This window comes from Apostichopus japonicus, chromosome 8 (assembly GCF_037975245.1).
Source record: "Apostichopus japonicus isolate 1M-3 chromosome 8, ASM3797524v1, whole genome shotgun sequence".
In the NCBI taxonomy this organism is placed as follows: Eukaryota; Metazoa; Echinodermata; class Holothuroidea; order Aspidochirotida; family Stichopodidae; genus Apostichopus; species Apostichopus japonicus.
In genome coordinates, this window is record NC_092568.1 from 35,813,849 (window position 1) to 35,832,320 (window position 18,472).

Here is an 18,472-nt window from a genome sequence, read left to right on the forward strand (position 1 = left end):
CTTTAACAGTCACACTAGGAATGATTGTTGATGCGCCCTTTCTTCGCTTACAAAACATTTCTTAGGAGGAAGACATGCAGAAAAAACAAATATTCATAGGAATTGCAAGGAATACTATACTAATGAGGAAGAGACAATAATTGCAAACAAAATATTTTGTTAATCATGTCATGTAACTAAGCAACCAACAAAATAATATTAAAGAACATTTCGTGATTGAGGGCCCAAGATTTTCTTGATTTTTATATAGAAGTAGAAGTAAATATAGTTACATCCATATTTAAATATTATGGACTTCATTCACATTACCTGAAGGCATAGATTTTGTCTAAATCCTGTGTGCCTCGGTTGATCAAGGTTATTTAACTAACAGCTCATGTTTTCTTTTAAATGTTAAGACTCTGTGAAAGCTTTCATCTGCATCAGATCACACTTAAAACTAAGACCAGCGAACAGTATATATGAATGCATCAGAAAACACTCAATTTAACCAAAAGCAATATATATCAGTTTTTGGTTTGTTGTTTTATATGACACCTCAAGTGGTTGTTGACCTCTTCTTAAATTTCAATATGATGGCCTTTAATGATGTTAAGGAAATATATAATACAAACAGCTTCTTCAAGGCAAATTATGATTTTATCTTGAATAGTGATGAAGTTTTCGGCTTTCAGTTACTTCTATCAGTGACTTGGTCACAATATGTATGTCAAGTGAAAACAAAACTGATCTTGGAGGAGGAGGAAGAAAAGACAAAGAAAGAAAAAGGAAATAAAAACTGAAATATACAAAAATATGGGAAAGAGAAGAAGGAAAGTGGAGGACAAATATTTCAGTGATATGCTTTGCCGGGGTAGTTTACTTAAAATTATGTAATAAAATAATTGTGGTGAATTTTAAGGACACAATTTAACTACGATGATTGTGTCAGTTGAAGGTTTGTAACTTTCGCCCGTTAAAATTGCAAAATATGGAACTCTTCTACATAATTAGTAAAATGCTCTAATATTCTTTAATCAGGGTATTTTATATGATGGCTTTGAATGCTCGCTCTTGCTCAAGATGGCTGACCAGAAGTATATGTATGTCAGAAGAGGTTTAAGGAAATACAGTAATTGAATGTATGTTTTGCTGTGTGATGTTAAAAAGTAGATTCTAAGGCTTGTTTCTTCCATATACTTTTTGACAGTTTCATTTTTTTTTTTTTTGTGTCCCTTTCAGGTTGCATACAGACTTGTTGATAGATTAAGGGATGTTACAAGGTAAGTTTCTCCCTTGGACCAGACTACTTGTTATTTAATTCCTAAAAATTGACCATTTTGATTTTCTCAGTTTTTGGCATCCCTAATATGTCACGTCTACATACCAAAATGTCTCATATTAGGAGACAAACTTTTAACTTACCACACGAAAAAATACTGTGAATGTAAATATTACAAACAAACAAAATATCAGCTCTGAGATTAAAGAATAGGTGTTCAATGTAAACCTGTGTTCAAGATACTGTACGTGTTTAACAGACATCACTGCATTTTGGAACATTGTAATTAACCTGTTTTCAAAGTATATACTGTGTGTGTTCAAAAGACGTCACTGCATTTTGGAACATTGAAATTAACCTGTACATTCAAAGCACTGTATGTGTTCAAGAGACATCAGTGCCTTTTGGAACATTGAAATAGACCTGTAGTCAGAGTACTGTATGTGTTCAAAAGACGTCACTGCATTTTGGAACATTGAAATTAAAGTAGCATTACATCACAATCTGTAATGAGACACAGCTTTCAAACATTAGCAAAATTCAGAGATGAAACCGTTACGTGCAGTTCTGATACAGTACAGTAGTTCCTGAGTGACATCTGCAAGAATAATTGTCAACAAAGTACACTTGTCTATGAAATATATCTTTCAGACTTATTCTGCAGATTTTGCAAGGTTTTTTTTTCAAAATTACATCAAATAATGTTGTAACAATCAAAACTATATCCCCTGGTAGTATTAACACTGTGTTGAATATTTTAGTTTTTACATGTTTTCTTTAAATATTATTATTTATTATTAGATATATTTAATTGCTAAGATTCTTTTAACTCTTGCTCCCCTTCCCCCCACCCACCCACCCCTCTCCATCTCTCCCACTGCCCAGTTTTCACTAATGTATTAATAAACTTGTTCATTGTTTTTCAACTTGGGGTGCACACAGAGGTGTGTGGCAAGATTCAAGGTGGAGGGGGGGGGGGAGCAGGGGTGAAGTTAGTATAGCAATAAACCACAAATTTATGTGCAAGTCATACCTCCACAGCTGGTAAAGGGATTTACAGTAAAAGAAAAACCTCAATCAATGGCCTAGGGATGCAGATAGTGGAAAATGATCAAAAACACTCAATTGTCCATTTGAATGTAATTTTTTCCTCTTCCCAGAAGAGTTGCAGTACATTATTGCTAAATAATCAGCTTAAACAAAATTTGTTGACAAAAAAATTGCCTAGAATCTTATTTATGCAAATTAATGCATGGGTAAGTAACAGCTGTGAAATTTTTGTAGATTGAACATTACTCCCATCAGCATGTAATTTTATCTGGCAAATGTTATTGAATTTTCAAGATATGATATACTTAGCTGCTGTGTTACCATAAACCAAATCTACAGTGTAAGGACATGATGACTTTGTCTTTTTGGGTAATACTAGAAATAAAGTTGTAAGTTTCCAGTAGTGAGGTACGTTTACCCATTGTATTGGGATCGATGAAAGAAATGAATGAGTTTTAACCGGGTTAAATGAATGAAAACTAAAATAAATTTTAAAGTCTTTGTATTATTGGCTAGTTTCAATTCAAAAGTAACATTTTATAATATTATTATACCCGAAAAAATACAAACTGGCCTTTACTTTAGGTCCATGATGTTAGTAACAAAATGACACTCATGGTTTCTCCCCCCTCCCCACCCCCACCTCGTATAGAGTGTGACAGATTTTACCAACCAATTACTGGTTACATCCTGATGCTTCTAGTGTCATCAACTGTAGAGAAAGCTCATATCACAGTGCAAAGTCTAGAAACCGATTTTTAACACTCTCCTATTAAAGAAATAAAATGGGTTCCTTCTTTATAGATATTTTGTCCACATGATATTTGAAAACCATTCATTTTTAGTTTCCTTTTTCAATGTCACCATTTATTTCAAATTCATCCTTTTTCCTTTAGGACATTTCCAGTAGCTGCAGATATTGGATCTGGAAGAGGGCACATTGCAAAACATTTAACTGATGTAAGTGTAGATAGGTGTAGATAAAAATTACCTCCATGTACCGGGGCTGGTGTCCACCATCCCCCCTCCCCCCCCCAAATGGGGAATAAAGAAGTCAAATGTGCATTCTGAGGTATATTTAAACTATGCAGGTAGGTCTACAATTAGCTCTCAGTGCAAGGTTGTGCTAATTTTTGTGTGGTTGAAAGGGAGGTGTCCACTCATAGCAGTGGTCTAACTCTACCTCAGCTGAAGGTATGAAATTCCCCTGACTGAGCCATAACCCCCACCTCCCTCCCCCCTGTTTTTGCATGCCAGTGGTCAGACTACTAATTTGCATGATAACTAATTAAGGAAGAGTAGGGTGAGTAGTAAGGGGTGGATGATTAGGAAGCAGTTACAAGAATTTTGTGTATGCTTTTGTTCTTTGATATTAAAGGTAAATGGAAGATCTATGCCTTTCTGTTCATTAAAAGATTCCATTAATTTAATAATTATTAACATGCATTATTGTTAATGTGCTGTACATAATATTTTGTTTGTTTTTATCTTATAGTAATTTAATACTGACAACAAAAGTTGCTTTTCTCAATGAATATGAAAAAAGGAATATGATTCATAATGACAGTTTTTTTGTTGTTGCTATTCTTCTTCCAGGACCTTGTTGGGAAATTGTATCAGTGTGAGATGTCATCATTAATGCTGGTAAGAGAATTTTCTTTCAATTCTCTCAAGAATTTGTACTTATATATAGTAAAGTATAGCTCAGAATGATAAATGTACTGGATATTGGCCAATTTGCTATACAGTTGCAAAATTGTATACAGTTTTGTAAACATCTTTGAAACAAAAGAAGAAAAAAGGAGGGGGAGAAAAGAAAGAAAAACAATAAAAACCGATTATAAATCATAGTGCTGGAATTCAATGCTGTAACCACATCATTATTTATATCTGCCTTCATCTCCTACAGTGTAGTGTTTTAGTGCTGTGGATGAGATCATGATGATTTTAAAGTGTGCAGAATGTACAGGATTAGGTGGGGTGTAGTGTTACAGACCTACAAATGAATTGCGGTGTGCCCCCAATCCACCCACTTAATCTCACAAGATAGGTTTGATGTAACAGCTCACTTTAAATTACCTCACAAGTTAGGTGGGTATTGCAGTCAACCAGTTATCTCATGATTGAGGTGTTATGTAGCAGTTCACCCAGTTATCTCACTATGAGGTGGGTTTCAGCAGTTTACCCACTTATCTCACAAGTGAGATGTGATGCTAGCAGTTAACTCACTTACAGTATCTCAGAAGTGAGATGTGTGTTAGCAGTTTACTCAATTATCTCACAAGTGAGATGTGTGTTAGCAGTTAACTCACTTATCTCACAAGTGAGATGTGATGTTAGCAGTTAACTCAAGTATCTCACAAGTGACATGTGATGTGAGCAGTTTACTCTCTTAACTCACAGTGAGATGTGATGTTAGCAGTTAACTCACTTACCTCACAAGTGAGATGTGATGTTAGCAGTTAACTCAAGTATCTCACAAGTGACATGTGATGTGAGCAGTTTACTCTCTTAACTCACAGTGAGATGTGATGTTAGCAGTTAACTCACTTATCTCACAAGTGAGATGTGATGTTGGCAGTTAACTCAAGTATCTCACAAGTGACATGTGATGTGAGCAGTTTACTCTCTTAACTCACAGTGAGATGTGATGTTAGCAGTTAACTCACTTATCTCACAAGTGAGATGTGATGTTAGCAGTTGCTAACTTATCTCACAAGTGAGATGTGATGTGAGCAGTTTACTCACTTATCTCACAGTGAGATGTGATGTTAGCACTTAACTCACTTATCTCACAAGTGAGATGTGATGTTAGCAGTTGCTAACTTATCTCACAAGTGAGATGTGATATTAGCAGTTAACTCACTAATCTCACAGGTGAGATGTGATGTTAGCAGTTAACTCACTTATCTCACAAGTGAGATGTGATGTGAGCAGTTAACTCACTTATCTCACAAGTGACCTGTTATGTTAGCAGTTTACTCACTTATCTCACAAGTATGGTGTGGTGCAGCAGAGCACCAAAGGATCTCATGAGTGGCAGTTGGTGTAACAGTTCAGTTCACCCACTTAGCTTGCAAGTTAGGTGTTGCATCACAATTCAACGACTTACCTAATAATGGAGGTGTGGTAGATTGCAGTTTACTCACTTATGTCAAGTGAGGTGGGGGGGGGGGGGTGTGGGTGCAGCAGTAAATACCCACTTATCTCACAAGTGAGCTGTTGTACAGCAGTTGACCCACTCATCTTAGAAGTGAGGTTTGTTATCACTGCCTCACCACTTGTCTTACAAGTGAGGTGTGGGTCAGCAGTTCACCCACTTATCTTACAAGTGAGGTGTGTATGGTGTAGCAGTTGACCCACTTATCTTGGAATAAGGTTTGGTATCATTGTCCACCCACTTATCTTACAAGTGCGGTATGGGTCAGTAGTTCACCCACTTATCTCACAAGTGTAGTGTGCATGGTATAGCAGTTGACCCACTTATCTTAGAAGTGAGGTTTGTTATCACTGCTACAGTACACCACATGTCTTACAAGTGCGGTGGGGGTCAGTAGTTCAACCACTTATCTCACAAGTGAACTGCGCATGGTATAGCAGTTGACCCACTTATCTTGGAATGAGGTTCGGTATCATTGTCCACCCACTTGTCTTACAAGTGCGGTGGGGGTCAGTAGTTCAACCACTTATCTCACAAGTGTAGTGTGCATGGTATAGCAGTTGACCCACTTATCTTGGAATGAGGTTCGGTATCATTGTCCACCCACTTGTCTTACAAGTGCCGTGTGGTTCAGTACAGTAGTTCAACCACTTATCTCACAAGTGAAGTGTGCATGGTATAGCCGTTGACCCACTTATCTTAGAAGTGAGGTTTGGTATCATTGTCCACCCACTTGTCTTACAAGTGAGGTGTGGGTCAGTAGTTTACCCACTGATCTCACAAGTAGAGTGTGCATAATATAGCAGTTTGACCCACTTATGTTGGAAGTTAGGTTTGGTAGCACAGTTCACGGACATATGTCACGATTGAGGAGTAGCATTTAAACAGGTTCACCCTCTTATCCTTAGTGATGATATAACCATTGAAATGTGGTACAACCCATTAACCTTCTTATTTTACAAACTGTGATGTTTGATATATAACAGTCAGGGTAGATTTGTGCCTGCGATGAACAGGTTGCTAGTCGGAGGCAATGTGGGGCAACCTAACCAAGTAAAAAGGTAAAATTTGAAAGTTTTGATAATTTAGGATCAGCATATAAATTAATTAAGAGTTTGAATCTAGCATGAAACTATATATATAATAATTTCCTAGCTGCCAGCTACTACAATGTATCGTCCAGTAACTGTTTATTCGTGAATACGTTGGCCATCACAAAGAAGTTTGGGAAGAAATAATTCACTCTAATAAAGTAACAGTGCAATCGATTTATGAGTGTAAAGTAGACAAGGGACAATTTGTCATTTCAATGAATGAATTTATGAATTTTACATGATTCTAGATGCTTTAAAATGTCACCATTAATCTTTGATGACATTTTCAAAATTTCAACTTGGATTAAAAGTTGTCATCATGTTCATGTTGTATCTCTGTCATACTCTTAAGCCGATTGCTATTAACTTTGATGCCTTAAAAGGCGGAATATAATTTTCTTTTTTGAATTTTATATTATTTAAATTTATGGCAGAAAATGAGAGCATCGGTACTTTATCTGGCAATTCTCAAAACGGTACGGGAGATCTTTTCTTCATGAAATTACAATAAATCATTCCACTGCTTGGAAGATGGAATTTCTCTTAACCACAATTCAGTTACGACGACAGTTACTCGGTTTCCTTGTTTGCCTTTACCTCTCTCTTAACAAATTCGATGACGTCAATCACCTTCTTAACTATTCCGGTCGTCTTAAAATTGCTGTTAATTCATGTTTTTTGAGGCATTGAATGGTTGAGAGTCTGATATGCTGACACCTTCTCCAGTTACTGATAATTTTTAACAAAAAGCAGACTCTTTTGTTTCTTCCAAGAGATGGTTATCTATGTCAAACGGAATAAATATGAAAACTTATTCATGTCTCCTTTCTGATTCAGTTTCTCACTTTTGAATCGTTCGGGTTTTTAAGTAAGTGATTAATTACTTCTAGTTTGAGGCTTCTCTTATATGTAAAAAAGCTTTAATTTCTTATCTTTATTGTCATAGGCAAAGCTAGAAAAACTTTTAAAATAAAAATAGGTAGCTTTCCAAAAGCAAACAATGAAGCAGAGGAATAGAGAGAGAGAGAGAACAAAAAAAAAAAAAGATAATAAATTTGGAAAGAGAGAGAGAAATCAAAAAGTAGATATAGGTTGGAAGGGAAAAGGTTAATGTAGGACAAAGGCTCGCTCTGAAAGCAACCGGCGATTTGATCTGCTCTCATGAGATAAGGGCCGAAAGAACTTGTGTGTTTTTATTTGACTCGGATTTACAGTGGGGTGCCCGAGAAGGGAAAAGTCCAGTCATGACTCATTAGTTGGGCCTCTTCTGAAGAGGACGTGGCATTCCCAGGCCAACAGAAATACAGCAAGACTAAATTCTACCATTAATTTGTGGCTAAATATATAACGTGATATATGCTAGCTTATTTAAGTTACAAAAGAAACGAGAAATTTACTCGAGGCTACCCACCCGTATTTTTTACTTTATGGTCTGATCCGAGAACCCTATAGAGAAGTATAGATTGAGAGAGAACAAACTGCTTGAGAATTTAAAGCGAAGATGGATCGATCACTTCGTGTGCTTTTTCGTGATTGATGGCCCCTCTCAATAATAGTTTGAAAAAAAGAGTACATTAATTGAGCTAGTACAGTAGTGGTTTATGATATTATTGCATAATTTTACGAAGATCCCACCACACTCTGCCATTCTGTTTCTTGTAATTTAAAAAAAAAAAAAAAAATTATGTAGCAAAAGATTATCTGTTAAGATTGATATAATTAGAGAAAAAACTTAGTTACTTAAATAGCTTGGCATAATCAGCAAGTTGGGCAATATTCATTCTGGAAATAGCATTAATGAAACAAAGTGTTTATCGTGACACCTTCTGTTGCAGTTTGTGTCATTAAGTAATTTTGGTGGGGTAAAGTCAGGCAACATTCATCCTGGAAGTAACATTAATGAAACAAACTGTTTATCATGACACCTTGTGTTACAGTTAGTGTCTTTCAGTAAGTTTGGCCGAACGTATTGAGGCACTGGGGGAGGGAGGGGCGATGACTGTTGCAAAATAAAAAGAATGTGATATGTGATATGTGATTTGCTAAGCATAGACATTGTTTACCATTCACTTTGCAAGTTGCACCGTGCTTTAGTACAGAGATGCAATTTATTATGTTATTCATTGACATTTTCTCAGCCAACTTATTTCTTTGATTAATAACAATTCTATTTGCTTTAATTTACAATACAAGCAGGGTCAAAGTGTTGCTTGCCAGGAAAATGTATGTGAAGCTCCCGTTCCCAAGTCACTATTCAACAGTTGAAGTCATTTTCTTATTAATGTATATAGAAAAATTGTACCATATAATTGTCCTTTAAATATCCTGCCATTGTCTGTCTCTCCTAGTGTCACATGATCTTTGAATAGCAGGGAGACATATCCTTGATCCAAACTGTCAAAAGTAAAGCAAACAAAATTGCTATACTGCAGCTTTTTTTGTCAGCGTAGAGTGAAAATGTGTGACAAATCTTGTGCTTTCTAACACGTCACGAAACCCTAGGGATATCTCAACCGTCATGTGACGCACTGTATTGTGGGCGAGTGCATCCCCCTTTGTTATAGACCTCTTTCTTGAGGTGATTCTTTGTTAAAAGAACAACAACAAAAAATGGAAAGAAGAAAACAAAGAGATGGAGAGAGAGAGAAGAAAACAACTTTCTCTTAAGTTTTTTTCTACTTCACATTTTTAGGATCAGTCTCCAGACCCGGAGGGCATCGAGTCTGTCAAGATGCAAGTAGACGAGGAAGATCTGCCTTTCGAACCAGAAGTTTTTGACCTAGTTTTAAGTAGTTTGAGGTGCGTATGAAACAATAGCTTTGGATGTATTTTACCCTTTCTCTTTCATATTCAGTTATCCTCTGCTGATGGAAAATTCCCTGCATGACTGCCTGTGGATATAATACCCCTATTAAGAGACATGTATTATTTAAGAGCTTATCCCCCCCCCCCCGATACTCTTCGGGGACGGAAGAATAATCCGGTGTCAGGTATGAAAATGTCGTGCGAAACGTGAAAACTGCTTCGAGACACAGTTGATAATGATCTATATAGCGGTTGTTTATGTACAGAACAATCAAACTTCAGCTACTAAAATGATGAAGATGTATATAAAAAAAGACAAATTATTTACAGAGCAATCATATTTTGTAGGTTTTTTGAAAAATATTTTTCATGACAACCCACTTCATAAACCTGAAGGCTTAAAACTACTATGCAAAGAGCTACAGTAACTTTTAATTATTTTCTTTATACTACACAAATAAACAGGAAGAACTAGATTTAGATGTTTAGACAGACTCAAGAAACTAAAACATTCCATCTGTGGACATTCTCAAAGGTTGGATGATTTGCTTGACAGTATTTCTGTGAGTGGTTTAATGACTTTAAGATGAAATAGAAGAAATAAAACAATAAAAGGGATAGCTATATTGCAATTATAGATAAAAATGATAATATTAACTACTCCAGGTACCAACAAAGAACATGTTATCGGGAATATAAACATGCAACACATTTGGAAGGTATTTTAACTGCTAAAAAATCATCATTTTTGACACTGTCTTCTCATGCACTATCGGTCAAGAAATTCTCGACTTTTTAAACAATTTTAGCCCTTTTATGAGATTCATATAATCAGAACAATGAGATGCTGAGGGCAGTCTAGCAATTTCTGAGGTTCCGAGAGATATCATTTATTTTCAGTCAATTATTCAACCATGAGTTTTAATTGTTCATTCATCTAGAATTTGTTATTGTAATTGAAACCTTTTAAAAATAACCCCATAGTGATATATGTTATCAGTTTGCAGTTAACATGGAAGTATTTTTCTCTCTTGGTGAAATTTACACCGCACAGATGATAAAGTTAATTTATGGTTAGCTTTTATGTAGCGTTATTCAAACCAATTGGTAGCGTTCGGAAAAAAATCATATACTTCGAAATAAAGTTGTTTTTTATCATTCAAGATCTCAAATCTGGTAGATATACGCAGTATGTATATATTTATATATGCTAAAATACTATGCCTACAGGCATGCAAATGGATTTTGGTGAGATGTAAACTCACATTTGATAAATTCATTGAAATAGTCAAACACCAACAACAAAGTAAGCTGTTTTAACTTCTCTAAGACCTTACTGATATTCCCACTGTGCATTTATTGGTAGCTGCAGTAAATACCTTTTCTATCATAATAGCCACACTCAAATGAAAGACATAATTAAGTATTGGTTTCGAAAGGCTGTCTTCCCCTCGAAGTTGAGATTTGGGTTGCATTTTAGCTAAAGGTATTATCTATAATATAAGTCTAGAACACTGTGTGTGTGTGTATGTGTGTGAGTGTAAATTTCTCGATGTAAGTTTGTTGTTTATGATTACAGACATATCAAGAGTTTTGTTCCTTCATCAAGGGATGGCATTCTACTCTTTCTATAATGATACTTTATGAATTTCTTAGTAACAGAGGAAATAAGAAGGGATTAAGAGACTCTCAGTTTGTTATATATATATGAATGGCAGCCAACAGCCCGAAGCAGTCTTCCTTAAGATCGTAACTCGTTCTTCGGAGGAATTGGAGATAAATCTAGTTACGGGATTTACCTCGGGGGAGAAGAAAATGTCAACAGCCTGAGCCCGATGTACTCAACTTGAAATTGCTTCTATGAAAGGAAATTCTTTATTTTTTGGGAATTCGGAGGGAGCTGGCTCTGTCGAGATGCTTGTTAATGAGTAGCTGTAGAGCAGAGTGGTACCCCCTCCTGGAGAAAATTTCTCGATATTTTGCGGCGCGAGGGAAGTTGTTTTAATTTATGGCAGAAACTTTAGCAAGAGGTAATGGAACATGTTTTCAAGCATAATGGAATGCTAGGGTGATGAGCAAAAGAAAACTGGGACAAATTGATAACGTGACCTTGTGAGTGGTGAGTGTATGAAAAACATCCATGTTGCACAGTCTCTGATTCGGTATCATGTGAGACTTGTAGACATACACTTCTGTAGACTTATAGACATAGACTTCTGAACCTAAATGCACACTGCATGTGCACATCCGTAACACAAACTAGTTTATTCTGCGGTCCGGACGAATATGTATGTTAAATAGTATCTCTAAATTTTGTCACATTTCTCAACCTCCGATGTTTGCCGTAAAGTCGATCTGCTATCCTCCAGACATCGTTTCAACATATCTTGTTGAATTCTTCACAAAATAGGTTAAAGATGATCCAAGATATGGCAACTACATTCGGTGTAATGATATGTTTTGCTGATAAATGTATCTAGTCTTCTTTGTTGAGATTCTGGGTGATAACACATTTTACACCTTTGATGTGTTTACAGCTGGTGAACCCTCATCAGATCTAGTACATTGTTAGAAATGATTGGGGAAATCCCAAACATTCTCTCTCATTTCTGTGTTTCTTGCTAGAGATGTTCGAGAGATTAGCCAGCATTTTCAGTTGAAAGGGGACCGATGGCTCAATTGATATCGGATATGATAAGTGAAATACAAGAAGGAAGGGGGATATTATGGCACTGCGGATTGGATGATATTTAACCTTTCAGCAACACATGAGTTCTATATTCTACCTTGTTTCCTTTGGGAATAGTTTTTTTGGGGGGATGGGGAAGGGGTGCTGGGCTACTGGAAATGTATGGTTTCATACATTCTAGGAGAGTTATGCCATCTGTTTTGATTATTATGTGAAAAATGTCAACCTTTGTCGTTTCAAGACAAAAGAAAAAAAACAACAAAGACAAACAAACTAATAAGCAATCAAACAAGCAAGCAAATAGAAACAAAGCAAACTGGAAATCAAGTCATTTCTTAATTTTCTATCAAACACTCTGTTCATCTTGCTGAGGTGTGTACCTTCGGTTGATCAGTTGTACTTTTGTGTTCTCCTTCGGTTACATTAGAAGCTGAAAAAGAATAATTATCAACATTAAGTGCTGCAAAAAGAACTGAAGTATGATGTTTCACAACTTAATAAATCATGACACTTTTGTCAAAAATATGGCACTTTTAATTGCTATTTCCCCAAGTTATTACTGCAGTATTTGTAGAATAATTGGGTAGATTTAAAAAAGGTGACATTGTATGAATTGGTAGTTCCAACAACAACAAAATATTTTTAAATTTTCTGTCCAGAGTGAAAAGCTATATCACACCTTTTTTAAAAACATGTTTAGTTGAAGAGACTCTGTATAATTTGTTAAGAGTATGCACATGTTTTAGCACTTTGTCAGCAGGCAGGGTTTCTTGACATCGTTGTGGAAAATGAGTTGACCAAATCTTTTGGTTATCTTGATAGTGTAAATTATGCTTCAAATAATACTCATATTAGGACTGTAAAGTTATCTTGAATTCAGGTCCTTGCTGCCTTCAGAAAACTTTACAAAGCTTGAAAGCAAACAAAATTCAAATGGATATAAACCATGCTAGAAATATTTAGAGTAAGCCTTTTTAGATTGTAGATTTGGAAGGGAGAGAAAGTGGAATGCTAACATGTTACCAACTTTTGTAGGCTAGGTAGATTTGAGTGCATATAGGTAAGTATTTCTGTTTGTGATTTATCCAAACCAGTTAAGGTTTTGGGATTATTTGCATTGCCGGCCTGGAGCAGATGTAGTGAATTTGACGATAATAAAATGTCATGTATGTGTGATGTTTCACGGATAAACCCCCAAAAGAAAGTAATGAAACTTGAAGCAAGTTCTGAGCAAAACAAAACAAACAAAATTGACGGATCATTCGCACAAATTATTAATCTCAGAAATGATGGGTTGAGTTAATTGAATGTACCAAATTTGAACTGAAGGGAGTAAGATTAATTTTTAATGTTTTCATACATTATATTTGGAATTTTTTGTCTGCCTTTAGTTTTACATTGCCTTCCAGAGAGGCTGATGCCTGTAAACATCATCTGTGTGGTATGTTGTCTGAGTGAAATCTGATATTTTACAATAATTAAAACTTTATTATTATACTCTTGGCAAACTATGATATGTTGAGTTTGATATTACATGAAATATGTTCATGAAAGAAGTGATTGTCATGTGTTAACTTAAATTGTAATATGTAAATCAGGTTGGATTGTCTTACAAAATTGTAAATAACTTTAATTAATTCATTATTTTATCACCTCTTCCTTTGTAGCCTCCACTGGGTGAATGATCTACCAGGGTGTCTGCAACAGGTATCATTTTTTAATAAATAATCCTCTCTCATTCATGAACTGTTTACAATTTATGCATTATGCATGGCGGCGAGATATGATAATTCTTAATAAATGATTGCCGGCAAAATTTCAATGTTGATATGTGATATTTCCATCAAATTAGAACAGGTCGTGTGTCTATATCTATGTTAGTTTTTTTGAGACTTTCAAACTGCTAACTAGAATCGAATACGTAGGCTGCTCGTTTCTTGACATCTAACTATGAACAGGATACATTTTTTACTGGTTACAAGTCTGTGACCAAAATTTGGAGGTCATCCCTTGGTCAACTTGTTGTTTACATCAAATTCATGAGTATATATTATCACATTTATGATCCCCTCTCAGAAAAATTGGTAAGACTTAAGCGTTTTAGACGGATAAAAGATCTGAACGAAGATACTTTGCCTTACGAGTCCCCTTCCATTCTTTGGCCAAAAGGGGCCTCAAATTCCTCTATCCAACCTCACAATCAGTGACATACAGTAGTAGTACGGATATGATGATTCAAAATAAGGATGAGTTTATTGACTCAGCTATTAACAAAGGTATAAAATCCATATTTAGACTGTTCCATTGATCAATTTCAATTTTTCCGCTATTTTTTTTCTGCTGTTATTTAAGAGAGATGGAAATTTAGATCAAATAATAACAAAAAAGGGAAATATAAAGTTGCAAATTTCCTCTCTCTCTGTGCCTTTTTAGAGTTTTGCCCTGAGCATAGCCTCTAAATGTGTAGTAGGTAAGCACCAATATGCCTGAAATATAATCATGTACAAATAGAATTCCTGCGGTCAGTATTAATTTCAGTACTTCAAAGATTTTTCGAATGAAATGTAGGACATCTTACGTCCTATCATTTTCGAAGGGGAACGTGACATTGGTGTTCATGCATGTGCGACGTGTGACGCTGAAGGAGCAGATATATAGTGTTACATTAGTTGGACACTGCCTTGTCAAACGTTCATGGGAGAGATTTCACAGCAGATACAGGATCCTCTCATGGTAAATTCATTTGTCGTAAAGAAATTAAATGACACTTGAACCCAATCGTTATTTTTATGTAGATGCCAATTAGGATGAAGGAGTCCCTTCTCTCTCCCCTGTCCCTCTTCCGCCCCTAAAAAAGAAGAAAAAGGGGAAAAAATGCCTGAATGTCTCATTTTTTTGATAGCTATACGCATGAATGTCATTTTTCATTTATGCTTTCTTGGCCACTGTGTGATTTCTGATTTTTGCCAGAGGGCATTAAACATGTTTGAATCTTTATTTCCACTTGTTTCATTTTGTTTCATTTTGGCATGGTGAAATAATTAACTGTCATTACTAACTGAAATCTTTGCTTAATGCTAACTTTAAAAGCTACAGCTTTGTGTACAGCATAACGTAGCTACAGCACTGTGTACAGCATCTGTAGCTCCAGCGTTGTGTACAGCATAACATAGCTATAGCATTGCAAGCACCATTTCTATATAACAAGGGAAAAAAAATAAACAGACTAATAACATTAAGTGATTAAGATACTAATAGAAAGTCAATGACCATGGCTTTCTTGATTAGACTCATTTTTGTAGCTGCTTGTGTAATGAGATATCTCATATCGTAACATTTTTTTATAGCTGTTTGTGTGATGATATATCTCATATCCTAATTCATTCAATCATACAATTTAAACTATGCAAATAATTGGGCGATTCTCTCCTTTTCTCTCCCTAACCTGATGGGATGGTTATTGGTTAAAGTCACTAGGTCCCCCCCCTTCATTTTGATGTTGCTCAGTATACAATTTATTCATGAATAAATTAAGCTGTTGATTGGAGTTATGACCAAATATGGTTTTCTTTTATGTTTTTATGTTAATTAAACTAAAGGTGGGTAAAACTTATATTAATTGAGCAAAATAAAATAAAAAATAAGCTAAACAAATCTTGTGTCAAAGAATAGAAAGTAGTGTGCAACCCTAAGAATGTTCACATTAACTGATCATGTGCTTGCTGCATGGACAAATTGGTAAAAACACCGAATTCATTTGATCACTTTACCATTTCTTGATTGATATACTTTTTTGATGACTAACGGTTAGCATATAGGCACAATCAATAACCCTAACGTTCCCTCTATATCCACTTTACAGAAAGAGTCCGCTACAAAGCTAATGCAAGAAAACAAAACATGTTTCAAGTCCCAAAAAAGAAAGAAAAGCTGTATGTTTGTCAAATAGTAAAGGCTGTGTGAAAGTTATTGTGTATTAAGACCTGTGAAGTCCTTGGATGAGTGATATAATAACCGTTAAATAAGATCACAATGCTCTTAAAATTTCTGGGCTCATCTATGAAAGTGACTGAACAACAAGGCTAAATGTCATTGGTTGTATTCATACCGTTCTTTGATCCATATCTGTAATGACTGCAACTTCCGTAATAGAAGTATGAGAGAGAAATATGTACTGTATGTATGATTAAGGCACTGAGTAAAATAGGTTCCAAGGATGGAAGAGTGTGAAATTTCCCTTTTTTTTTCTATTTCAGAAGGCTCATTCTGAATCTTTTATGGATAAACACTTCCCCTAGATCTTTTTCAAGGATGTTAGATTGTAAAAAAAAAAAACGAAAAAAAAAAAGAAAGAAAGGAAAACAAGGGGAAAAAAAAAATATGTAATAGTAAAAGCTTGAAGTTCAATGAACATGTTTTAAAGGAAATGTACTTTTTTTGGTTGCAGTTTTTCTGCTTTTTGTTTTTTTTTGTTTTTTTTTTAAAACATATAAGGTTGATTTTTAAGCAGCAAGATTAAGTTGCACACATTAAGGTGGGGAATTTGATCAGTTTACAGTAAGAAAGTGGACCTTTATCAGTCTAAAGTAGTCAAATTATTAGGACAAGAGTTAATCCATTATAGTCAAAATAAGTAGTTAAAAAGGGCAGATAAAACTCTGCCTAGATTGAGATCTTAAACAATCGACCTCTGGATTACGATCTCTTTGCTCTAGCAACTAAGCCATCCAGCCGTAAGTTGGTGGCAATCCCAATATAGCGATATCTATAAGCTATTTGGTAGGGGAAGGGAAAGGGGAGGGGGAAGGGACAGATGGGTAGGGGGAATTGGGAGAAGGGAATTGGAAAGCACAGTACATTGCATTTCTTTCACTCTTTATAAGTTTGTGTATAATTTCCAAGTACTTTTTCGGTTGTTCATATAATTACGAAAAGAAAAAAAATTTAGACAAAGTATCAACCATTTCTGAGATTGAAATTGTGATCTTTTTCATTAAAACCTTACATCTTTAAATGGATTCATAAATCTTGCATTGTATCATTGTATAAAGTAACATCATAGCATTCGTTGTTGTTTATCTCCAAGTAAGATATAGATATCTACTCAAAGCATCTGATTACTAAAGCATTAATGCCATTTCATAAAAAATATAAAAACCCACAAAAATACAACAACAAAATACAGGTTAAAAGCAATTTTGCAGTTTTAAGATTCTGTTTTCGAAAGACTATCCATAGATGTATGCCAGATATGCCATAAATTATAAATATTCCTTTTGATATAAATCCATGTCCTCAATTCCAGCTGCTATCCGTTTCCAGTTGTCAAGTATAAGATGTAATACCACCACGACATTTATAAAATGCTTCTTTTGTTTTATATTTTATTTTTTATTATTCTGTCTCTCTCTCTCTCTTCCATTTCTTTCTTGTTTATCGTTTATAGCAAAAATGGTAATATATTCGGCATGTTTTATTCATGTCCCTCATTTTCTCTCTCCTCTCAGATTCATAATTGCCTAAAGAGAGATGGTCCATTTATCGGTTCAGTGTTTGGAGGTGATACGTTATTTGAATTAAGATGCTCTCTGCAGCTTGCAGAAATAGAGAGAGAAGGGGTAAGAGTTAGTTCAAGTTTTCCCACATATTTATGTTTTGTTTTTTAATTTCAGTAGCATTTGATATGACCGATTTAAAAAAAATTAAATATATATATTTTCCTATCATGAATTGTTTAAAATGAGATTTGTTTACCCATTAATGAGGGTTGAAATTCTTTTTTTTCTGGAAAATTTTAAACCTTTTTCTAAACAAAATAAGGCATTAGATGATACGAATCTGCCGGTTCGACAAGTGTGAATAATTTGTAAGATTAGTTTCTTTCCATAAAAACTGCAATAAAAGATAAACAGAGAGAAACGAAGAAGAAGCTAATTCTCATAGCTCTTAAAGAAAGGAGAAATGGAACAATCTTCAACATCGATAATATCTTGTAAATATTTTACGAGAGTGTAATCTCAAGTACTGACAGTATCGTCTTTTTTCAAGTTTCGTTCTACTTCCTTTTGTTTTTCATCGTATTTTTAATATTAGGTGCCAGATTGTCTCTCATATTTCCTGACGAGTGATGTTAATGAAGTAATTAAGAGTAATCTTCTGGTATCATCTGTCAATTACGTCATTTCTACCAGTTCTGCCGTTTCTCCCGGGTATCGACCAAAAAAACAAAACAAAAAGAGAGAAGGAAAATTTAGTTCAAGCTTCAGCAAAGTTTCTATTTTTGACTTTTATTAAATTCAATACTGAGTAACTTGTCACAATGTATATATTAGAAAGTGTGGAAAGAATTTTTTTTCTTGTTTTTTGGGGGGGTTTTTTTGGCAAATTAGGTGCGCAGACATGCAGGTAAGAGT

General features: G+C 35.0%; 1 protein-coding gene across 4 annotated transcripts in view; it reads left to right on the forward strand.

Moving 5' to 3' along the window:
* The window catches only part of LOC139971798 (arginine-hydroxylase NDUFAF5, mitochondrial-like), a 74,864-nt gene that overhangs the window by 6,848 nt on the left and 49,544 nt on the right, over positions 1-18,472 (forward strand). For all 4 annotated transcript variants that reach the window (XM_071978536.1, XM_071978539.1, XM_071978538.1 and 1 more), the window contains exons 3-8: positions 1,222-1,262; positions 3,208-3,271; positions 3,908-3,955; positions 9,258-9,364; positions 13,727-13,766; positions 17,567-17,677. In XM_071978536.1, the coding sequence (XP_071834637.1) occupies positions 1,222-1,262; positions 3,208-3,271; positions 3,908-3,955; positions 9,258-9,364; positions 13,727-13,766; positions 17,567-17,677 (411 nt within the window). The remainder of the gene's footprint in view (positions 1-1,221; positions 1,263-3,207; positions 3,272-3,907; positions 3,956-9,257; positions 9,365-13,726; positions 13,767-17,566; positions 17,678-18,472) is intronic.